The sequence below is a fragment of the Oncorhynchus clarkii genome, chromosome 25, assembly GCF_045791955.1.
Source record: "Oncorhynchus clarkii lewisi isolate Uvic-CL-2024 chromosome 25, UVic_Ocla_1.0, whole genome shotgun sequence".
Lineage (NCBI taxonomy): Eukaryota > Metazoa > Chordata > Actinopteri > Salmoniformes > Salmonidae > Oncorhynchus > Oncorhynchus clarkii.
The window spans coordinates 12276369-12301800 of record NC_092171.1 but is presented as its reverse complement, the minus strand read 5'-3'; the positions used below and the strand labels follow the sequence as shown (position 1 = coordinate 12301800).

General features: G+C 44.3%; 1 protein-coding gene across 2 annotated transcripts in view; it reads right to left on the bottom strand.

Annotated features, from left to right (window-relative positions):
* Positions 1 to 3483: 3483 nt before the first annotated feature.
* Positions 3484 to 25432, bottom strand: part of LOC139383713 (frizzled-3-like) — a 36786-nt gene continuing 14837 nt past the window's right edge. Inside the window, exons 3-10 of one of the 2 annotated variants that reach the window (XM_071128268.1) lie at positions 13118 to 13314; positions 12375 to 12840; positions 11815 to 12114; positions 11413 to 11664; positions 8368 to 8516; positions 7553 to 7664; positions 7240 to 7427; positions 3484 to 6924 (exon numbers count right to left, since the gene is read on the bottom strand). In XM_071128268.1, the coding sequence (XP_070984369.1) occupies positions 6699 to 6924; positions 7240 to 7427; positions 7553 to 7664; positions 8368 to 8516; positions 11413 to 11664; positions 11815 to 12114; positions 12375 to 12840; positions 13118 to 13314 (1890 nt within the window). In that variant the 3' untranslated portion in view covers positions 3484 to 6698. The remainder of the gene's footprint in view (positions 6925 to 7239; positions 7428 to 7552; positions 7665 to 8367; positions 8517 to 11412; positions 11665 to 11814; positions 12115 to 12374; positions 12841 to 13117; positions 13315 to 25432) is intronic. The other variant, XM_071128267.1, reaches the window with a different exon arrangement.

Genomic DNA, 25432 nt, shown 5'->3' with positions numbered 1-25432 from the left:
CATGAGAGCATGTTGTTCTCGTCTCACGGACAGCAAAGTCCAATCCACATTTTGATATAAAACACAAGTGGTGAGTTCTGTAGCTAGCACCTGTAATAAACCTAAGTGCGCAATGATACGTAGCATCCAGCGATTTAAGTGTTGATGCTGTAGCATACATGCAAATAATATCCCCATAATCTATAACAGACATAAAAGTAGCGTGCACAATTTGTCTTCTATTTATAAATGTCCTGTTTCTATAGAGGAAGCCTAGCTTGATTTTTAGCTGTTTACAAAGTTCATCAATATGCATTTTAAAAGACAATTTATCATCAAACCATATCCCTAAGTATTTAAAACTTCTTCAGGATCGGTGGGTTCCCTGCGGGACGGTTGAGCTAACGTAGGCTAATGCGATTAGCATGTAAGTAACAAGAACATTTCCCAGGACATAGGCATATCTGATATTGGCAGAAAGCTTAAAGTTTTGTGAATCTAACTGCACTGTCCAATTTACAGTAGCTATTACAGTGAAAGAATACCATGCTGTTATTTGAGGAGTGCACAGTTTTGAACATTAAAAGTTATTAATAAACAAATTAGGCACATTTGGGCAGTCTTGATACAACATTTGGAACAGAAATGCAATGGTTCATTGGATCAGTCTAAAACTTTGCCCATACACTGCTGTCATCTAGTGGCCAAAATCTAAATTGCACCTGGTCTGGAATAATACATTATGGCCTTTCTCTTGCATTTCAAAGATGGTACCAGAAAAAAAAACGTCTTTATTTTCTTTGCATTATCTTTTACCAGATCTAATGTGTTATATTGTCCTACATTCATTTCACATTTCCACAAACTTCAAAGTGTTTCCTTTCAAATGGTACCAAGAAAATGCATATCCTTGCTTCAGAGCCTGAGCTACAGGCAGTTAGATTTGGGTATGCCATTTTAGGTGAAAAAAAGGGGCAGATCCTTATTAAACAGACTGCTCGGTGTATTCAACATGTCAATACCTATTACAAATACAAGTAGTGATGAAGTCAATCTCCCCTCTACTTTGATCCAGGAGAGATTGACATGCATATTATTGTTAGCTCTCAGTGTACATTTAAGGGCCAGCAGTGCTGCCCTGTTCTTTGCCAATTGTAATTTGCCTAAGTCCCTCTTTGTGGCACCTGACCATACAACTGGACAATAATACAGGTGTGACAAAACTAGGGCCTGTAGGACCTGCCTTGTTGATAGTGTTGTTAAGGCAGAGCTTCATCATGGACAGACCTCTACCAATCTTAGCTTGTGTTTTGTCCATGACAGTTAACAATGCAGGGTTTACTCCAAGCAATTGGTCTCCTCAACTTGCTCAATCTCCACATTACTCATTCCAATATTTACTTGAGGTTTATGGTTTAGTGAATGACTTTTTCCAAATGCAATGCTTTTAGGTTTTTTAATATTTAGGACTAACATATCTTGTCCCCCATTCTGAAACTGACTGCAGCTCTTTGTTAAGTGTTGCAGTGATTTCACTTGCTGTGGTAGATTGAAGTGAACAGTGTTGAGTCATCATCATATACATAGACATACAGGCTTTACTCCGAGCCAGTGGCATGTCATTAGTAAAGATTGAAAAGGCAAGGGGCAGCTGCCCTGGGGAATGCTTGACTCTACCTGGATTATGTTGGAGGGGCTTCCATTAAAATAACACACTCTGTGTTCTGTTAGACAGGGAACTCTCAATCCACAATATAGCAGGGGATGTAAAGCCATAACACATACATTTTTCCAGCAGCAGATTATGATCGACATTGTCAAAAGCTGCACTAAAGTCTAACAAAACAGCTCCCACAATCTTTTTATCAATTTCTCGAAGCCAATCAGACATTTGTGTAAGTGCCGTCCATACATGTTGAACGCCCTTCCTTATAAGCGTTCTGAAAATCTGTTTTTAATTTGTTTACTGTGAAATAGCATTGTATCTAAAAAATCCTAACATTTCATTTCAAGAGCTCCAATGCTTTATACTAGCATTCTTTATATAATTTCTTGGTTTTACAGTACAGTTTCTTCTTTTTGTTCAGTTTAGTCACATTTGCCAAATACCTGTGCAGCCAGACTTAACATTCCTTTTGCCTCAACCATACAATTGTTAAATTCCTCATCAATCCACAGAGATGTAACCGTTTTTACATTCATTTTCTTAAATGGGTGCATGATTATTAGTAACCTGAAATAGCAATTTCATAAATGTGTCAAGTGCAGCGTCTGGTTGCTCCTCATTACACACCCCAGACCAGAAAATATTCTTTACATTTTCAACATTGGAATCACTACAAAACTTATTTTAATGACCTCATAGACCCAGCCTTTGGAACATTGGTTTTCCTAGATATGGCTACTATATCGTAGATCACTACATCCGATGGATGTTTATACTGCTATAGAGTAGCAGCATTAGTAAAAATGTGATCAATACATGTGGATGATTTCATTCCTGTGCTGTTTGTAAATACCCTGGTAGGTTGACTGATAACCAATGCCTGCAACCTGGTTCAGGTTACAGTTTGAAGCTTTTTCTTGAGTGGGCAGCTTGATGAAAGCCTGTAAATATTTAGGTCACCAAGAAAATATACAGTACCTCTTGAAATCACATCAATCATGCATTTCACACATAATATCCAGATACTGACTGTTAGCACTTGGTCTATAGCAGCTTCCCACAAGAATGGGCTTTAGGTGAGGCAGGTGAACCTGAAGCCATATTACTTCAACAGCATTTGACATGCAATCCTCTCTAAGCTTTACAGAAATATGACTGAACATACACGGCAATACATCCACCATTGGCATTCCTGTCTCTTCTGAAGATGTTGACACCATGTATTGATACCGCTGTATTGTCAAAGGTATTATCTAAGTGAGTTTCAGAAATAGTCAGTATATGAATGTTATGTTACTAGCAAGTTATTGATTTCATGAACCTTGTTTCTTAGGCTACATATGCTAATGTGGCTTTTTTCCCCACTTTTATAGGATTCCTGATTGATAAGCATCCCAGTAAAGCAATAAAAACAGAGGTAGACATGACAGTGATATTTATGTTTGAGTTGATAGTGCAGTGTGAGCTGCACACAGTGTACTGATATGTGATGCACGTGACATCCCGGTAACTGAGAAAAAAACATTATAATTGGAGTTTAAAGTCAAGACGGTCTTTGCATATTCATGAAGCTAGCATGGCATCTCACTCCCCATTGAATACAGGCGGTTGACATCAACACCCCTCATCGAATATACATTTTTTTTTTTAAGTATTCAAAATTACGAGATGTATTCACCAAATCCAAAGAGATGAATAGACGGGAGCTTGACAGACCCCCGGTCCGCTCTGTGGACCACGAAATATCCCATTGTTAGGGCAGAGACAAGCATCTTATCATTATATCCACAGTATCTCTGCCCAGACACACCCCAACCAATGATCCCAAACACATTTCATACAAAAAGCTTTATTTCAATTCTTGCATAACTCTATAATTGTACTTGACATCTATACACATTCAGACAGAGCTAACCACAGTTAAAGTGCTCTATCTTTTATTTTCTTCCTATAGGAAAGCTGTGATATGTACAGAGAGAGCAGAGAGAGAGCAAGCGGAACTAGGTACAACATATGTCCCTCATCCCGAATACAGAGTAAGCTATCGTTCCAATCCCCTAGTGTGGGGGTAGAAAACCCAGGTCTTGGAATGCTGCAGGTTTTTGAGTTGACATTTTTTTGCTTCAGACCTAGGAGACATGAAGGTGAAATATAGTCAATCAGATATTGATCAATTAACTCAATTGGAGAGGTGATAAGAGATATGGTGCCTGGTTGGATCTAAACCCTGCAACACCTGGTCACTCCAGGACCAGGGTTAAGGCCAAGAGCTTAGGCGACTGAAGGTGAGTGAGAGTGAGGAGGCAACTGGAGCACAGTCAGTCAAACAAGCAGGCACAGAAGGGAATTTAAGTGTCTGAATCCACACGCAGAGCACTTCAGTCCACCTTTACACACACAAGCACCGTCAATTTATTTGACTGTAAGCCTACATTTTTACATGGTACTGGAAATATGGGAACTGCATAATGTAATTGTTTACAATGCAATTGACAAAACCAATCCCTGATAGACATGCCAAAATATGTTACTTTGCTCAACAACACACAACAGAAAGACAGACAGGCAGAAGCACATGTATCTTGAGGCGCCCAGTGGACACGTCCTTGACGAGCAATTCCGTGTGGTGAAGCACCATGGGTAAAGTATTAGGCATCAGGTGGAAAAACACCAAAGTAGAAGTCAGGATACAGTTTCCAGACACACGCACATAGGCAGGCAGGCAGGCAGACACACACACACACACACACACACACACACACACACACACACACACACACACACACACACACACACGAGCAGCAGTGAAATATTAAGACACAATAGCAGAAGCAGCAATCAGGTGACTGGGGAGAGGCAGGCATGGTTGAAGGTACCTCTGGACTGATGAGGTAGGCTGGGTTAGAGGCAAGGGTGGGTTTATTGTACATTGTGGTGGGTGTGTGTGGTGTTCACAGGTAAGGCTGGGGGTAGAGGTGAGGTAGGCTGAGAGATTTTAAGGGGTTGTGAGAAACATCCCTCGTGGTGATGAGAACACTAAGGCCATGATGGGGAGCACTACATACAGTTGTATGTGCATTAGTGAGAGACAGATATGAAAAAAAAGAGAGAACGCAAGAAAGAGAAACAGGATTAAAGCTCCATCTTTCCCTTATAATACATTTTCCTTTCTCCCCCTCTCCTTTCCTCCTCCCCGGTGTATTCCTCTAGTAGTCCATTATTCCAGTGTTGGGGGAACAGGCCCTCTGTCGTTTCACAGAGCCCTCTTGTCAGTAGTAAAGACTTTATGTACATCCCCCCTCCACACAAATCCCACCCCCCTTAATAAGTCCCCCCACATTCCTCTGTAAAGCTCTGGAGCAGCAGCAAACTGAGCGCCCTCCCTCCCTCTCCTTCCCTTTCGATCATTCTTCCGTAGCTTTCTGAATGCCAAATTGAAACTATTCCCAATGAACACCAGCAGCAACATGGTATGAATTCCACCGAGTCCATCGGAAGGCAAGGTGAAGGAATGACCATATGAAATCAACAGGAGTGCCTAAGGGTTGTTTCAAAGCTACACTTTCTCCCCTAGCTTCCTTCGCTTCCTCTCTTATACGCTCCTCTCCTTTTTCTCCACCTGGTGGGAGTATAACGCGGTTTAATGTACCGCACTGCATGTACACACGCAAGCACACAAATACTCGTCGCTCATCTTTTCAGCAGTATTCACAGCCAATCTTCACAGTATAACAAAAAATAATAGTAGTTTCACAGCCACAGCACAACAGCACCGTAACACAGACATTGACAGCTCATCTCCTAATCGCTTTGTGTGTATCAGAGTACATACACAACCAGGGGTTGGAACCAGTTCAGGGAACAGAACCGAAAACCGTAAAAGAACAAAACATTGAGGGACAGAACCGAGAATGAAAGTGATCTATACTGTTCTGGATCAGAACCGTTATTTTAAAAGAATGGGAACTGGTTAATAATGTTATTTTACGGGCATTTTTTTTCCCAGTCCCACAAAAAATTGCAACCAAGCACCTATACAAAGCCCTCGCTTTGTCACTCCGAAATGTATTCCAGTGTCTGCCTGCCTGCCAGCTGAAAATGATTCAGATATTTTTATTAGAGACCAATGGATTAACTTGTTCAATGGTAGTTAAGGATAGTTATCAGGTTTCACATTGGATTTATTAACTACAAAATGCAGTTTTTTTAACATTTTATCTCTGGTGCCACACACAAGCGTGTTCGCTAGCTAGCTAGCTAGTGCTGGTCTAGGCGGAATTATGTGTAATGTCATGGAAACGAGTCATGGTCAAGGGCTAGCTCTGGTTCAACGTTAGTCAACCCAACTCTCTGAAGTTCAAAGACATTCAAAGTTCCTTCATAGAAGCTCCTCCTCCGTAGGTATAATTATGTGGGCCTAACTCAGATAATGTATGTCATAACAACAAGATGCCCAGCTCTTCATGCCCAGCACTCTTCTCACCTGCAAAATTTCAGTCTCATCTCTTACACTACACAACACTTGTCTGTCCAATGCATGTACATAGCATGCCCACTCCATAGCAAGCTGCTCCATTCATTGGTGAAGTCATTTAATGTCGAGCTAAATGTTTTTAAAAAATAAAAAATTCAGATTTAAAAAAGGAACAGAAAGGACCTATATAAAACATACTTTTTGGGGGATTCGAACCGGTTCATAACTTCATTTTGCTGATTGGAACAGTTAATCGGAATGAAAATAATTTTGGTTGCAACCCACGTACACAACCCACGTCATCCATAGTGGGCTGGCTCTCGGTCTCTGTATCCAGTCTCTCTGTAGGGAGCCCAGTCCAATGTCAACTGCTTGACTGAGGGTTAGCAATTAGCATCTCGCTAATTAGCAACCTCAGTGAAAGGCTGTCCAGGAGTGATCCATCTGTCAGTCAAACTGAAGGCCACACCCCCTCACACCCCTCCTGAATGGGAGGAACCTATGTGTCTGTCAAAGGTGGGGAGCGGGTCAACAACTCACAACTTCCTGTTCCGCGGTGATGACATTTCCTGATTCCGGTCAGGCGCTGGCTCCATCGTCATCATTAGCAACGCGGCCACCGCTCGTCCCGTGGGTGATACGGGTGGGTGAGGCAACGACGAGATCACGCTGGCTACTGTGCCGTGATTGGGATTCCAGTCGGTGGAGGCTGCTGTGAGTGGACAGCGGATGGTCGAGGTGAGGCATGCTGCTGTGGGGGGGTATTGTTTGCTCCTCGCCGCCTCTGTAACTACAGGGGGTGTAGCTGGGGGTTGAGGAAAGAGAGGGGAAGGAGAGGTTAGTTCAGTAGCTCAGCACTTTGTGTACAGCACCCACACCAGCAGGTATGTCAGCTATGCTCTCTAAACTCATGAAGTCTAATATAGTCAGGAACTTTTATCTCAGTTATATAACAGATGGATAAGAAGCTGTATACAAACAGAGGATCTCTTGAGGTGCCATATCTAAAACAGGGAAGCCTGATTCCAGTTTTATCACGTAATCATTTTTGACTGTAAAAACTGCTCATATATACGGTGGCATCTGTAGCCAACCCTCCCTCCTTTTCTCCCTCTCCTACCGTCCATCTCGGGAGCGATGCAGGCTGCCATGGTAACTGGTCTTGCTGTGCACACTGCCAGCCTTGCTGCGGGTGGAGGAGGCGTGGCCCAGAGAGTGGATTGGTCCACGGTCGTCGGGGGCGTGTCTAGGGTCATCAGGCTCTTCCAGAATGGCCAGATGAGTGGAAGAGGCGTGGGTGGAGGTGCCCTGGAGGGCAGGGAGGTGGGATTAGGAATTAAAAACAGGAATTAGTTAGGGTGATATTATATTACATAACATTATTATTACGGTTAGAAACATGTGAGGTGACAAGGTCATGGTGCCAGTCTTACCTGGGTGGAGGTTCCCCGTGATTTCCTGATGATGGGGGTGTGGGGGTCTCTCAGTAGAGATTGGGCAAAGTCTGGCTCCTGGAGCACCTGTCTGCTCTCATTCACCCCACTACTGCAGAAGGGAGGGGAGAGGGGGAGGGAGGTGTGCAGGGAGAGAGAAGTTGGTGGGTGAGAGGGGTGAGGCATCAGAGGACATGGAGTGAGTGGAGGGTGAGGGAGGGAGAGGGGCAAGGCAGAAGAGGAGGGATGGCAGAGAGTGGGGAGAGAAAGTGAGTGACACAAGGAGGATGGCAGGGAAAGAGGGAAGGCAGAGGGGTGGGAGAGACGCAGAGAAGAGATGGAGAGATGAAGGAAGGAGAGAGTGTTGGGGCGAGCGGAGGAGGAAGGGGTTAATGTTCTGTAATTGAGGGTGGGAGAACAGGTGCAGAAAATAACCTAATCACCATGGAGACCGGGTTATGGGAAGTGTGTGCGTGTGTTTGTGCTAGGATGGAATAAGGCTTTTAAGCCTATGCAATTTATACCAAATTACATTTTCACATCCACGTTGCTCAAAATGTTCATTTTTATATTTTCTAGCGAGTGGTTCTACACTACTAAGTAGACAACTTACCGGCTTGAAATTATAAATACACACATTTAAGGTAGGACCAGCGATATGACGTAGGTGCACAAAGTAAACAGCATAGTGGGTCAATTTCCGCAACAACTAAGAGCGTTGACACGAGAGGCTAAACTTCGCTCATCGCAATATCTGAGGTGCTGCTCGTGGCATCGTAATTTCAGACACACACACAAACACTCTCTCTGCTTACTCTTTGCGTCTGCGTCCTTGTAGGAAGCTGGCCCATTCGAAGCAGGTCTTCTTGCTGCCCACCCAGAAAACCGAAGGAATCCCCACCACCAGCATCATCATGTACTTAATGAGGAACAGGGTCAGCTCTGGGTGACTGGTCTGCTCAACCTAGACAGAGAGGGGGAGTGAGGGGGGGGTGAGTGACTTGTCCAAAATTGACAAAAACTGCTTAGCTTGTACTAATAATACTACATACTTTTTAAACATACTGTTTTTTTTTAAAACAACACATTAGGGTCATCCTACTGAGATTGCCTCATCTAAAACACAATTGCTTTGATTCACGCAATGGGTTCATTTTGGTACAGCGCGTCCCCTCGGCTGATTCTCATCCTTAATAGTTCTACTGGATGGAATGCCAACATGAGTTTCACATCCTGGCATTTAAAGCATACTACATTTTCAATATTGCACATACCATAAAACATACTTTTTTCACATACCCAAAATGCCTACTATTTAGAACGCAAGTAAGGGTATTCGGACACGGCCAGTGTATGTGTGTGTGTGATCAGAAACACTGGCAGATCAAAACAACTACTCAACCTAACAGAGAGCGAATGCACTGCTCACTGCCCAAAGACAATCATCCCTTCTGCACATGCCAACCCAGTGTGTGTGTGTGTGTGTGTGTGTGTGTGTGTGTGTGTGTGTGTAAGGGAGAGAGTCAGACGGGTTGCTACCTGTCGTCTAAAAACACAACTCCCTCTTGTGGCGATAAACAGCATCACCGATGAAAATGTGCCACACACACAGAGGTTAAAACACACACACGCAGGGACCTCCTTGGGCGCGATCAGGTGACATGGAGCAAAATTGGAATTCCAGAGCGACTATGAGATACAGAGGGGTTCACAGCATGGGGAGGCCATACACACACCCTCATACAGCAGACAAACCTAAGCACTAGCACCTGCTCGTACCCTATATTCCACACACACCAGCGCTTTCACTCTCGAGCAGAGCTCCCACATCACATGAATCAATTCAACTTCATACTATATATATATATAAGCTTTTCCTGACAATTTTCCATCATGCCAATAAAGCATTTGAAATTGAATTGAGAGTGAGAGAGAAACAGAGACAAACAGTATTATTAGTACTATTGCAGCTGTAATGTTCATTCTTCACAACTTTTTTAATAATAACGTAACCTCTCTATTGCAGAGGCAGATACACATCCACTTTAAATTGATATCGGCCGGGAAGATGAAAGGCTTTCACCAACTGGTAATCTGTGTGGTCGGTGTATGTCCAATAGAGACAGTGTGAGTGAGCACAAGTGTTGCATTCTGTTATTCATTTAGTGCCCGATGACAAAACAACCTTATCCTCCCCCCTTCCCCGTCTCTTCCCACAACCATTACAGAGGCATCACACAATACGGCCAGCTAAGCGTGACTGAACAAGCCCTCAGAGAGAGAAAGAGAGAGAGAAGGAAGCAATCATTCCTCTTTCCCTTCCCCCAGCTAACTCTCAACAACCTACACACACTGCAGATAGGGTGACCACATTTAAAACACCAAAATGCAGGACAATGGAATGATTTCGCGGGTCAGTGTAGCCTACATGAATAAAAACAGCACCCCCCCCCCCCCCCCCCCCCCCCCCCCCCCACACACACACACACACACAAACAAAAAGCAAGCACCAAGCGAGCAAATTGAAGCGCACCTAGCCTACACTTTTACCTTGCACAAAATGTGTGGCTGTTTTAGGAAAATCTGGGAATATTTGGCCAAGGAAACATTTCTGGTTGGTCTCAGGGAATGTAAAACAGTTAGGAAGGGAGTCGTAGTTGGAATCGTAATTCTCATCAGTAACCACGTTTCCATCCACAGTACAGTATAAAAAATAAATCATAACAGGTGTGATAGAATCAGGAAGTTTCGGTACAGTTTTATAACCGCTGGCAGACGTGTTCGTTCGACATGGTGGGATCTGTTTATGTCGGAGACATTCATTATGCGAGAAATGGCGGTGGAAGCGCCTTTATGGGCAAATATCGATATAATAACCATCATATCGAAGTAAAGTCAAGTGATGATATGGTGTGTGGTCCTCCCACTACGACTTACTAGGCTACAGATGAAATCATTTAGGATGAACTTCACAGGGTGGTGAAAGTGCACAGTAATAAGCTTGATACTGCTTTCCAATAAATAGAGTGTCTTATTCGGGTGACATGATGATCGATGCTTGACTGCCGTTTGACAAATACAAATATTCTCGCCCTTGTCCATAATAATCTCACATAGACTAGTTTAACTGCACTATCGGAGAGCTGTTGGCTAGAGCGCACGTGCCAAGAGTAAGCACGTTTGCTATTTAACACAAAGGTTTTCATGACAAAACTGTCGGTAGAGTTAAAAATGCATTGGAAAGATAATGTTGATTTTTATTCGGTAAATGAAAACTTAAGCGAAAATGTACATTGTGTGTACTACGACATCGTGCACTGATTTTTATCTGTAACAAGTCAGTTTGGTGGATTCTAGAATATTCTCATGAAATTCTCTGTCGCCAATTGGATGGAAACCTAGCTAGTGAATGTGAAGTCTGACTGAAATACGGCACAAATAGATTTTTTTTCCTAAATTATTGGTGTTTTAATTTGTTGATAAAATTATTGTTTGGTTGCAAGACGTGGGACAAAATGTGTGACTGCCCACACAATCCGGGACATGTGGTCATCCTAACTGCAAGTGCTTACTAATTAAGAGGAAGCAGAGTGGTTGGGAGTCAGAGGATGAAACTTTATACTGTGAAGTTGGGTTAGGCAGAGTAAAGTTAGTGAGTGTGTGTGTGTGTGTGTGTGTGTGTGTGTGCGTGCGCGCGCGCGCGCGCGCGCGTTACAGAACTTGGGAAGCAGAGAGGAACTGGTAATAGGAGCTGTAAACTAGGGGAGGAGAGAGAGAGAGAGAGAGAGAGTGAGTACGAGAGAGAGAGAGAGAGTGAGTGAGCGAGCGAGCAGTGCGAGTACGGGCACACACACAGCTACCTGGTAGGGACAGGGTATGTGGTAGTCCCTGCAGCGCTCCTGGACCCAGGTGATCTCCCAGACAGCCCTGTTGCTGTTTTCATACAGGTAGCAGGATATCACCGTGAGCAGAGGTACCAGGTAGAGCACAGAGAAAACCCCGATACGGATCATAAACTTCACCAGCTTGTCCTGGTTCTCCTTCTCCAGAGGGATCTCCATACGCACACGGTTCAGCGCCACGATGCCCACCAGTAACAGAGATACACCCACCTAGAGGCAGATAGACAGGGACTAGTTTAGATTAGAGCATGGCTTATTGGTCGAAGGGGCCATCTTCAGTTATTCACATTGCATATATTTATACTTTGTTTAGTCAGTTAAGGAGCTAGTTAAATAAATATTAATAGAATGAACGCTCACCGCCACGTTGAGGCAGAGCGGTGCTAGCAGGAACCAGCGCAGCGCTGTGACGTCATAGAGGCCTACGAAGCACACCCCACTCACACCGTCGCCCTCAATCTTGTTGAGGGCCAGCAGGGCCACGGTGAGGCAGCCGGGCAGGCCCCAAGCGCAGGTGTGGAAGAGCAGGGCCTTCTTCTCGATGGCCTCGCTGCCCCATTTGGGAACGGCCGCCAGGAACCAGGTGATGGTGAGGATGACCCACCACACACTGCCAGCCATGGTGAAGAAATACAGCACCATAAAGAACAGAGAGCACACCTGGAGGAGAGAGAGAGAAAGAGGAGAAGAGAAGAGGAAAAAGAGAAGAGGAGAAGAGAGGAGAGAAAAGAAGAGAGGTGTGGAGAGAGGGAGAAGGGGGGGGGACAAGAACAGGGCTTAGAGAAGAAGACTGAATAATGTTTTACATGTGTACTGGGAACATAACTTCTGCCTTTTTTGATGTACACTAGTAGCCATGAACATGAGAGAAAATAATGTATTATTTAATCAATCAATCACTAAGCAGATGGGTCACCTACCTTGTTGTGTGAGCCCTGCGTGACGGTGGACGCCCGGTACTGGGCGGGGTTCGCCGCATTGCATGCCACCCTGTCCTCCAATAGGAAGCCCAGAAAGAAGACCAGTGACACCATCATGTAGCAGATGGCGTAGAAGATGATTGGCCGCTCGGGGTAGCGAAACCTCGTGACATCGATGAGGAACGTGAGGAAGGTGAAGAGCGTTGCCGAGAGACACACGATAGACACCACGCCGATGAAGTAGCGGGCGAAGGTGAGCTCCGAGCGCTGGAAGTACATGTTGGGGCAGGGGGCCGAGCAGTCACGCGTGCCCAGGAACGAGTAGCCCAGGTCTGGCTCCATCTTGAGCTCGCGGGGGCACCAGAAGCCGTAGTCCCTCTGGATGGAGATGGGAGAGATGTCTGTTGGGTCCACGCTGGTCTGCAGGTCCACAGCACGGGGGTAGGCCTCGTCACAGTCTGGGAACCTGGGGGGGAGCGAGGGAGGGAGAGAGAGCCAAGATGAACAAAATGTGGTTGGGGTTGTGGTGGTAAGTAATTGTGGTGTCCCTGGTCAGTGAGGGTGTCTGGACAGTCCATTTTACTTTCCTTTTAGAGGATATGGTTGAGCGAATAGGTAATGGTTATGGTAGGGTCAGGGTGAGCGCTTAATGGTCAATCAAAAGGCAGAGATCCTCTTAAGAGTTAATTCTTTGGTCTGCATCTTTATTGTAAGGTCAACCTAGGGACGGTCCCAAACAGTACCTGCTACACTCTATCTCGTCTGGCCAGGTCACACCGAACATCTCCATGAGTTTGTGGCAGTCCCTCTTGGCGCGGTGGCACAGGGCTCGGCAGGGCATGGACACGCGGCCATACTCTATACAGACTGGAGCGTAGAGGGCACACAGGAACATCCTCAGGCCCTCCGAACACTGCAGGTTCACCATGGGGTGGAAGGGCTGAGGGAGGAGAGGGGGATAGGGAGGGATGGGGGAAGAGAGAGACTGATTGCTAAATACACAAACCAACAGGCACAGCTCCAGTTTCCCACGCTACAGTTGAGGTCAGGGGGAACCTGCTTGACGAGGCTCAGCTTACATGTAAATCTTTCTCACACACACACACACACCTCCCACAGGTGAAAGGCCTGTTTGGTTTGTGGAGGGGAAACAGTTTGAGACACTTCTTATACTACCTATTATGAAAAGTCCCTAGAAACACATCTGTAGAGGTTCCTGTTCATTTCTAAATAGCCATCAAAGGAGCGAGAGAGAGCGAGAGCTGCCGTCAGAAGCTCCATCAACATTTAGGCCAGGATATGAAATATTCACAGAAAGCCTTCACAGAGCACAGTCCGGACACACAGACAAAATTCCTGGTTTGAAGAAGAAACACCAGCAGACACTCTGGCTTAGAAAGATGGAGTTTGTCCATTCCTGTTCTAGCAACTAGCTAACTAAATAGTGCTTGTCTTCATGCATTTTTTGCCTTCAAGCCCTAGCAATTTGTGTAATGAGCCTTCTGTGAAAACACACGCTGAATGCAAAACACAAAATCCCACTCATTTGCTCTGTCTATCACTTTAACGCTGTGAAAAGGGATTAGTGCTGTTCCTTAGGCATGTCAGGGCTCAAATAAAAATGGCACACACACACACCTCCCGTATACAGACGGTAAAGTCACCATCAGCGAAACAAAATCAGTGAGACCGAAGCACACAGAGGGGATTTCCTTGCAATTGACTAATAGTCAGGAGATCAGTGTGAGGGCTTTAGACGGTCTAAATGTCACCTCATAAGAGTTCATACATCTAACACACAGATACACACAGAGGGCATGTCAAAACAACATCTGTCTGTGTGTGCAATTTGTACAATAAGAACAGGCGCGTGTTTGTGTGTGTTAGGGTTTCCATTAGCCGATAATAGCCGGATGCTGGCTGTTAAAATAAATAGAAAAACAGAAAATTGTCTGGGGAGAAGCGAAATCATTGAGCAAAAATGCTTAATGCAATTGTGTGTTAACTGTTTTTTGGGCCACAGTGTCTTTAAAAAAAAAAAAAAGGACTCCAATTTTCATTTCTCAACTGGTAATTGAAGCGCGCTTCCCATTCACCATTCAAATGCATAGGCAATGGAAGGAAGGCTTCATCAGTACGTCACACACCAATTTGCATTGAGCTGGAGGCAGAATGCATTTTGAAAACATATACCGTAGCTACTTAATTATTTGAAACCTGAATGTTTCACTACATATTGTGAGGCATGTTTTACGTTGCTTCAAAGTAGCCAGGCAAAGTCCGACCATATCCGTGGAGGCAATTATTTTATAAAAGACTTCCACATGCCATTGAAACCAGTAGTCTCTCTCTCAGCTTCTATTGGTTATCAACTTTCCTTCAGTGTCCAGTAGCCAAAAGACACATTCACACGTAGCATACTGCCTAATAATGTTAAGAAACAAATAGTTTATTAACATTAAGCTAAACGTTCTGATCTGTTGCATCAGATTCACAGCTTTTTAAATGTGTTTTTATGTAACCTACTGGTTGTATGAAACTCTGTCCCAGAGTTTGTTTGGGATATTTTTTTCCTTGACCCGCTGACCAGAAGGTCAACTTTTCTACAATGGAGGATAGTAGATTGACTTAGGCGGCACATCCATAAGGCTAGGGAAAGCTAAGCTTTACATAAGTAAATTGAATTAAAATTGCCAAAATGATAGCCTAATTAGCCTACTCCTGTCTACACAGAAATAAAATCATTCAAAATATGCTACTAAAGCATGATTTGACCACAGAGGATTATTAGCTTCCCCTAGCCTTTCTTTGGGTTTTGTGGATTGTTTAAAAAAATAATTGCATTGCGTACAGTCAGAAGGAAAGGCAGTGCACCCAATTTTGGCAAAATCCAAATATTGTTTGTGTGTGATCAGGGGTGTATTCATTCTGCCGATTCTGTTGAACAACGTTTCTTAAAAACGGAAGCATACGGAATGAAACTGGGATAAACAAGTATGTGGACACCCCTTCAAATTAGTGGATTCGGCTATTTCAGCCACCCCTGCTGCTGAGAGGTGTATAAAAATAGAGCACACAGCCATGCAATCACCACCGTCATAGGATGCCACCTTTACAACAAGTCAGTTCATCAAATTTCTGCCCTACTAGAGCTGCCCCGGTCAACTGTAATTGTGAAGTGGAAACGTTTTAAAGTAACAACGGCTCAGCCGCGAAGTGGTAGGCCACAGAAGCTCACAGAATGGGACCGCCGAGTGCTGAAGTGTGTAGCGCGTAAAAATCATGCGTCCTCGATTGCAATACTCACCACCGAGTTCCAAACTGCCTCTGGAAGCAATGTCAGCACAATAACTGTTCATCAGGAGCTGAAGTGGGTTTCCATGGCCGAGCAGCCGCACACAAGCCTAAGATCACCCTGCGCAATGCCAAGAGTCGGCTGGAGTGGTGTGCAGCTCGCCGCCATTGGACTCTGGAGCAGTGGAAATGCGTATTTTTATCTGGCAGTCCGACGGACAAATCTGGGTGGCAAAGGGCAGCAAAAGGGGAGAACTCAATAAAATGACCATGATTTTGTAATGAGATGTTCAACGAGCATGTGTCCACTAGTGTAACTGAATTTGCACAGTAGAAGCTCTCATTTGCAACTGTTGGACTAATAATTACACTCTATATCAACTAGATGCAGGCAATAGTGTGCAAGGCGATATTGAATGTGTCACTGTCTGTCACCTTGATTACTCCAATACATTTTCTTGACCTGTGCACCTACGTTGTAATCTTTCATTCATTGGCTAGGTTGTAGCAACCTCATGATGGGTACAGGGAACATTTGCGTATCATGTAGTAGCCTAAACCTATGGATGTTACAATGAGCTGGGTGAATGGAATATGATTTGCACAGTCATCCAATATTCTGTAATAGAAATAAGGCCATGCTCTTCCTCTCTCATCTTAAATGGCACCGAGCGCCACTGTGCATGGGCTAGTGATTTTGCGGTTACTCATCTTGTTGGCTGACAAAAAGGAAAATGCGGACAGTTATTCTAGCATCTTCAAAGTCTGCAGTGAGGACACACATCGTTGCATCCTCGACTTGCATGTTCTGTTAAGATGAATTACCATCATCCAAATGTGATTTTCTGTCATTCTGAGTGGGTGGAAGCCCCAATGCATATGTATTAAAATGCTGCCGGTCAAATGTCCAGTGCCACATTTTCATGACGGGAATCCTGGTGTGTGTGTGTGTGTGAGATATATATATATATATATATATTTGTGCATGCGTGCAGAGTGAGGGTAAACAGTGACTTGCTGGATAACAGAGAGAGAGAGAGACATCTCAATAACAGAGAAAAAAAATACAGAGAAGCATAAGAACACTGTCCCCATCATTCTCTTTCCTCATTTTGTTACATTACAGCCTTATTAAAAAATGTATTAAAATATTTCTCTTCCATCTACAAACAATACCCCATAATGACAAAGCGAAAACAGGTTTAGACATTTTTGTACATTTAAAAACATAAATATTTTATTTACATAAGTATTCAGACCCTTTATGAGACTCGAAATTGAGCTCAGGTGCATCCTGTTTCCACTGATCATCCTTGAGATGTTTCTACAACTTGGAGTCCACCTGTGGTAAATTCAATTGATTGGACATGATTTGGAAAGGCACACCTGTCTATATAAGGTCCCACAGTTGACAGCGCATGTCAGAGCAAAAACCAAGCCATGAGGTTGAAGGAACTGTCCGTAGAGCTCCGAGACAGGATTCTGTCGAGGCACAGATCTGGGGAAGGGTACGCAAAAATGTCTGCAGCATTGAAGGTCCCCAAGAACACGGTGGCCTCCATCATTCTTAAAAATGGAAGAAGTTTGGAACGACCAGGACTCTTCCTAAAGCTGGCCGCTCGACCAATCTGAGCAATCGGGGGAGAAGGGTCTTGGTCAGGGAGGTGACCAAAAACTCGATGGTCACTCTGACAGAGGTCCAGAGTTCCTCTGTGGAGATGGGAGAACATTTCAGAAAGACAACCATCTCTGCAGCACTCCACCAATCAGGCCTTTATGGTAGAGTGGCCAGACAGATGCCACTCCTCAGTAAAAAGGCACGACAGCCCACTTGGAGTTTGCCAAAAGGCACCTAAAGGACTGTCAGACCATGAGATACAAGATTCTCTGCTCTGATGAAACCAAGATTGAGCTCTTTGGCCTGAACGACAAGCATCACATCTGGAGGAAACCTGGCACCATCCCTACGGTGAAGCATTGTGATGGCAGCGTCATGCTATGGCAATGTTTTTCAGAGGAAGGGACTAGGAGACTAGTCAGGATTGAGGGAAAGATTAACGAAGCAAAGTACAGACAGATCCTTGATGAAAACCTGCTCCAGAGCGCTCTGGACCTCCGACTGGGGTGAAGGTTCACCTTCCAACAGGACAACGACCCTAAGCACAGAGTCAAGACAATGCAGGAGTGGCTTCGGGACAAGTCTCTGAATGTCCTTGAGTGGCCCAGCCAGAGCCCGGACATCTCTGGAGACCTGAAAATAGCTGTGCAGCGACGCTCCCCTTCCAACCTGACAGAGCTTGAGAGCATCTGCAGAGAACAAATTGGAAAACTCCCCAAATACAGGTGTGCCAAGCTTGTAGCATCACACAAGACAATTCAAGGCTGTAATCACTGCCAAAAGGTGCTTCAACAAAGTACTGAGTAAAGGGTCTGAATACTTATCACATTTACATATGTCATACCAATCCTTGTCCATTGTAACTGTGTTGCCTAAAGGAGGCCAGTTGTTCAGGCTAGTGGGTTGTGAAGCGATGAGTATTGCTCAGGCAGTATGTGACGGTAATGAATCGAGACAAATTTAGAGGAATAAAACACTGCACTTAGAGAACTTCCCACCCGTGTGTGTGCACGCGTTGGCCTCCCTGCCCTATTTGGAGTTTGTTTTGATCGTTCTTGATTGGTGCACTCAAGATCTTTATGCCAGAAAAAAAGTCCCACCCGCAAATGGGTGCAGCGACGCATGAGTTCCCAGACATGTTTAAGACAGTAACAGCACACCCCAGCACACACCATCACAACAACCTCACTGACTGAACCACACACAGAAACAGTCAATGTCATATGGTGAGCTCTTGTTAATGCGGAAATGCAAGTGTGTGTGTGAGAGAGTTAGAGCGAGTGAGCTTGGGTTTACGGTCGAAGCTCACAGCTGAGCATGTTGGCACCACAAACAGACACCCCTAGATGGTGATTGTGTGTATAAGCATAAGCATTTCGTGTGTGTGTGTGTGTGTGTGTCAGAGGGTTCAGCTGGCCTTATCCTGCTTTACCTATCAGAGCAGCTGAAGGAGAAAGTGCCTCACTTTGAAAAGGCCTTCACTGTGATATACTGTGCACACACACACACAAATGCATCCAAACACACTCTCCATTCCTATTGAGTGCCATGGCCTAACAGGAGCCTGGGGCAGCAGTATCCAGCACAGCTCGTTCTGCACGACTGTGTTACACCGGCCAGCTGAGTGGCCTATTTCTGCATGAGTGTGTTCTCATGTTGTGTGTGTGACCAGTTTCTCCCGCTACCACTTTGTGTGTGTGTGCACTGTGGTGGTCTCTTTTACCCCTGTGAGTTTGTGCTTGCATGGTGGCTGGCCCCCTTTCCCCCCTCTCCTCCAGTGATACATTTTCCTCCATCTGACGTGGCCCAGTGAGTCTAATGGGGTCTGAGAGGCTGACTTGCCCGAGAACATTGACATTAAGTGGTTTGATTGTGCCGTCAAAGGAGGTGGATAAGAATGGCGATCAAACCTCTATTCATGTCGAGTTGGGTTTTATTTGTGTGGCACTTTTTTGTTCTGCTGTTACAGTCAGAGCACTTCAAAAGCTAAGGCCCCTAAAACAAGCCTTGGGTGATTGCACAACCCTTTGGATTAGGGATGGTGGGGAACACTTTAGAGCAGGGGTGGCCATCCCTGGCCTGAGGTCCAGGAGAGTGCTACAGGGTGTGCAGGCTTTTGTTCCATTCCAGCTCTAAAAAGGGGAATTTGATGAGTAGAGTATTCTGAAACCGGTTTACCCCCAAAATGATAAATCCCTTTATTTTAAGACATCTTTATTGTTCCATGGACGTGACATATACAGAAGACACAAAATAGAGAATCTAACATGAAATATGTCTAAGTTCAAGACAGAGAAATATAGCTCTCCCTCGCTCTGTTGAATTTCTCATCTGTCTTACAGCTTTCCCTTCTTATAAACCTTCAGTCATCTGCTCTCTTTCCTGCTCTCCCTCCTCCCCAGGTAGTTGTAAAGACGTCTGCTTGCTTCCCATCCAAAACAGTTCGTAAGAGTTTGTGTATATATTAAGACAACATTTTGTGATGTTTTTGTTTGTTTTAGACTTGGGTAAGGGTTTTTCCGGCTGTTTGCGCATGTTTCCCGGAGGCAAGCTGAAGTTCGGGGCCAAAGTCTACACCCCTTCGTCGGTGATTGGTCAACAGTAGGGATACTTCAATAAATTCTTTGTCATTGAACGAGAGATGAGTCCTTTTCATTCAATTTTCTTTATTGAGAAATATTGCACCAAACATCTTAGATGTAAAATTGCACAACTAACTTGGCAAAAACATCAAAAGCAATGACAGATGATTATTCTGTGAACAAAAATAAACGCAACATGTAAAGTGCTGGTCCCATGTTTCATGAGCTGAAATAAAATATTCCAGAAATTTTGCACAAAAAAAGTATTTCTCTTAATTTCTGGGCAAAAATTAGTTTACATCCCTGTTAGTGAGCATTTCTCCTTTGCCAAGGTAATCCATCCACCTGACAGGTGTGGCATATCAAGAAGCTGATTAAACAGCATGATCCTTACACAGGTGCACCTTGTGCTGGGGGCAATAAAAGGCCTCTAAAAATGTGCAGTTGTGTCACAACACAATGCCACAGATGTCTCAAGTTGAGGGAGTGTGCAATTAGCATGCTGAGTGCAGGAATGTCCACCAGATAATTGAATGTTCATTTCTCTACTATAAGCCGCCTCCAACATCAATTTAGAGAATTTGGCAGTACATCCAACTGGCCTCACAACCGCAGACCACGTGTCACCACGCCAGCCTAGGACCTCCACATCCGGTTTCTTCACCAGCGGGATTGTCTGAGACCAGCCACCCGGACAACTGATGAAATTGTGGGTTTGCACAACTGAAGAATTTCTGCAAACTGTCAGAAACCATGTCAGGGAAGCTCATCTGTGTGCTAGTCATCCTCACCAGGGTCTTGACCTGACTGCAGTTCGACGTCGTAACCGACTTCAGTGGGAAAATGCTCACCTTCGATGGGTAATGGCAAGCTGGAGAAGTGTGCTCTTTACGGATGAATCCCGGTTTCAACTGTACTGGGCAGATGGCAGACAACGTGTATGGCGTTGTATGGGCTAACGGTTTGCTGATGTCAATGTTGTAAACAGAGTGTCCCATGGTGGGGTTATGACATGGGAAGTCATAAACTATGGACAATGAACGCAATTGCATTTTACTGATGGCAATTTGAATGCAGAGATACCGTGACGAGATCCTGAAGCCCATTACTGTGCCATTCAGCCACCACATCATGTTTCAGCATGATAATGCACGGCCCCATGTCGCAAGGATCGGTACATAATTCCTGGAAGATTAAAATGTCCCAGTTTTCCACGGTCTGCATACTCACCAGACATGTCACCCATTGAGCATGTGAGATGCTCTGGATCGACGTGTCCTTCAGTGTTTTCCAGTTCCCGCTAATATCCAGCAACTTAGCACAGCCATTGAAGAGGAGTGGGACAACATTCCACAATTAACAGCGTGATCAACTCTATGCGAAGGAGATGTCGCGCTGCATGAGGCAAATGGTGGTCACACCAGATACTGACTGGTTTACTGTTCCACGTCCCTATTTTTTTTAATGTAATCTGTGAACAACAGATGTATATCTGTATTCCCAGTCATGTGAAATCCATAGATTAGGGTCTAATGAATTTATTTAAATTGATTGATTTCCTTATATGAAAGAATATATTCACAAAAAGCATTACCTGATGTCAACCATGCCTCGAACAAAAGAGATCTCAGAAGACCTAAGATTAAGAAATTGTTGACTTGTATAAAGCTGGAAAATGTTACAGAAGTATCTCTAAAAGCCCTAATGTTCAAGTCCGCGGTGAGACAAATAGTCTATAAATGGAGAAAGTTCAGCACTGTTGCTACTCTCCCTAGGAGTGGCCGTCCTGCAAAGATGATTGCAAGAGCACAGCGCAGAACGCTCAATGAGGTAAAGAAGAATCCTAGAGTGTTAGCTAAAGACTTACAGAAATCTCTGGAACATGCTAACATCTCTTGACCAGTCTACGATACGTAAAACACTAAACAAGAATGGTGCTCCACGGAAGAAGCCACTGCTGTCCAAAAAAACCATTGCTGAACATCTGAAGTTTGCAAAAGTGCACCTGCTAATTCCACAGCGCTACTGGCAAAATATTATGTGGACAGATGAAACTACAGTGGAGTTGTTTGGAAAGAACACACAAACCTATATGTGGAGAAAAAAAAAAAAAGTATGGCACACCAACATCAAAACCTCATCCCAACTGTAAATTATGGTGGAGGGAGCATCATGGTTTGGGGCTGCTTTGCTACCTCAGGGCCTGGACAGCTTGCTATCGTCAAAAGAAAAATGAAAGTGTATTTTTACAACTTTTTTTATTTAATTTAACCTAACTAGGCAAGTCAGTTAAGAACAAATTCTTATTTACAATGACGGCCTATGAACAGTGGGTTAACTTCCATGTTCAGGGGCAGAACGACAGATGTCAGCTCTAGGATTCGATCTAGCAACCTTTCGGTTACTGGCCCAACACTCTAACCACTACGCCACCTGCCGCCCCAAGATAAATGTCTTTATTAAGACATTTTGCAGGAGAATGTTAGGCCATCTGTCCGCCAATTGAAGCTCAACAGAAGTTGGTTGATGCAACAGGACAACGACCCAAAACACGGAGGTAAATCAAAAACAGAATGGCTTCAACAGAAGAGAATACACCTTCTTGAGTGGCCCAGTCAGAGTCCTGACCTCAACCTGATTGAGATGCTGTGGCATGACCTCAAGAAAGCAGTAACTGAAACAGTTTTGTAAAGAGGAATGGTCCAAAATTCCTACTGACCATTGGGCAGGTCCGATCCGCAACCACAGAACAGGTTTGGTTGAGGTTTTGCTGCCAAAGTAGGGGCAACCAGTTAAATTAAATAAAAAATGTTCACATACTTGTACTGTGAATGTTTACACGGTGTTCAATAAAGACATGAAAACGTAAAATCGTTTGTAGTTTAAGCAGACTGTCTATTGTTGTGACCTAGATGAAGATCAGATCAAATGTCATGACCAATGTATACAGAAATCCAGCTATTTCCAAAGGGTTCACATACTTTTTCTTCCCACTGTGTTTGTCTGAAGTTTACATACACCTTAGTCAAATACATTTAAACTCAGTTTCACAATTCCTGACATTTTAATCTGAGTAAAAACTCAGTCTTGGGTCAGTTAGGATCACCACTTTATTTTAAGAATGTGAAAAGTCGGCCTCCCGGGTGGCGCAGTGGTTAAGGGCGCTGTACTGCAGCGCCAGCTGTGCCATCAGAGTCCCTGGGTTCGCGCCCAGGCTCTGTCGTAACCGGCCGCGACCGGGAGGTCCGTGGGGCGACGCACAATTGGCCTAGCGTCGCCCGGGTTAGGGAGGGCATGGTCGGTAGGGGTGTCCTTGTCTCATCGCGCACCAGCGACTCCTGTGGCGGGCTGGGCGCAGTGTGCGCTAACCAAGGTGGCCAGGTGCACGGTGTTTCCTCCGGCTGGCTTCCGGGTTGGATGTGCGCTGTGTTAAAGAAGCAGCGGCTTGGTTGGTTGTGTATCGGAGGACGCATGACTTTCAACCTTCGTCTCTCCCGAGCCCGTACGGGAGTTGTAGCGATGAGACAAGATAGTAGCTACTACAACAATTGGATACTACGAAATTGGGGAGAAAAAGGGGTAAAAATTAAAAAATAAAAAGAATGTGAAAAGTCAGAATAATAGAGAATGATTTATTTCAATTTTTTTCATCACATTCCCAGTGGGTCAGAAGTTTACACACACTCAATTAGTATTTGGTAGCATTGCCTTTAAATTGTTTAACTTGGGTCAAACGTTGCAGGTAACCTTCCACAAGCTTCCCACAATAAGTTGGGTGAATTTTGCCCCATTCCTCCTGACAGAGCTGGTGTAACTGAATCAGGTTTGTAGGCCTCCTGCTAGCACAGGCTTTTTCAGTTCTGCCCACAACTTTTCTATAGTATTGAGGTCAGGGCGTTGTGATGGCCACTCCAATACCTCGACTTCGTTGTCCTTAAGCCATTTTGCCACAACTTTGGAAGTATGCTTGGGGTCATTGTCCAGTTGGAAGACCCATTTGCAACCAAGCTTTAACTTCCTGACTGATGTCTTGAGATGTTGCTTCAACCTATCCACATCCTTTTCCTACCTCATGATGCCATCTGTTTTGTGAAGTGCACCAGTCCCTTCTGCAGAAAAGCATCCCCACAACATGAAGCTGACACCCCCGTGCTTCACGGTTGGAATGGTGTTCTTCAGCTTGCAAGCCTCACCCTTTTTTCCCCAAACATAACGATGGTCATTATGACCAACAGTTCTATTTTTGTTTCATCAGACCATTTCTCCAAAAAGTACGATCTTTGTCCACATGTGCAGTTGCAAACCATAGTCTGGCTTTTTTTAATGCCGGTTTTGGAGCAGTGGCTTCTTCCTTTCTGAGTGGACTTTCAGGTTATGTCAATATAGGACACGTTTTACTGTGGAAATAGATACTTTTGTACCCGTTTCCTCCAGCATCTTCACACGGCCCTTTGCTGTTGATCTGGGATTGATTTGCACTTTTTGCACCAAAGTACGTTCATCTCTAGGAGAACGAGTCTCCTTCCTGAGTGGTATGATGGCTGTGTGGTTCCATGGTGTTTATACTTGCGTACTAGGATGAACCAGACTTGTGGAGGTCTACAATTTATTTTCTGAGGTCTTGGCTGATTTCTTTTGATTTTCCCATGATGTCAAGAAAAGAGGCATTGTGTTTGAAGGTAGGTCTTGAAATACATCCACAGGAACACCTCCAATTGCCTCAAATGATGTCAATTAGCCTATCAGAAGCTTCTAAAGCCATGACATCATTTTCTGGAATTTTCCAACCTGTTTGATCAGAAATAATGTACGGTGTAAACATTGTTAATGATATAAATTACTATTGTAGCTGGAAACAGGAGATTATTTTATGGAATATCCCCATAGGCGTACAGAAGCCCATGATCAGCAACCATCACTCCTGTGTTCCAATGGCATCTTGTGTTAGCTAATCCAAGTTTATAATTTTAAAAAGGCTAAATGATCATTAGAAAATCATTTTGCAATTATGTTAGCACAGCTGGAAACTGTTGTTCTGATTAAAGAAGCAATAAAACTTGCCCTCTTTAGACAAAGTGAGTGTCTGGAGCATCAGCATTTGTCAGTTCGATTACAGGCTCAAAATGGCCAGAAACAAAGACCTTTCTTCTGAAACTCAGTCCATTCTTGTTCTGAGAAATGAAGGCTATTCCATGTGAGAAATATTCAAGAAACTGAAGATCTCGTACAATGCTGTGTACTACTCCCTTCACAGAAGAGCACAAACTGTCTCTAACCAGAATAGAATGAGGAGTGGCAGGCCCCGGTGCACAACAGAGTCCTCAACTGGCAGCGTCATTAAATAGTACCCGCAAAACACCAGTCTCAACATCAACAGTGAAGAGGCGACTCTGGGATGCTGGCCTTCTCGGCAAAGTAGCAAAAAAAGACACTGGACAGAGGAAGATTGGGAAAAAAGTGTTATGGATAGAAAAATCTAAGTTTGAGGTGTTCGGATCACAAAGAACAACATTTGTGAGATGCAGAAAAAATGAAAAGATGCTGGAGGAGTGCTTGACACCATC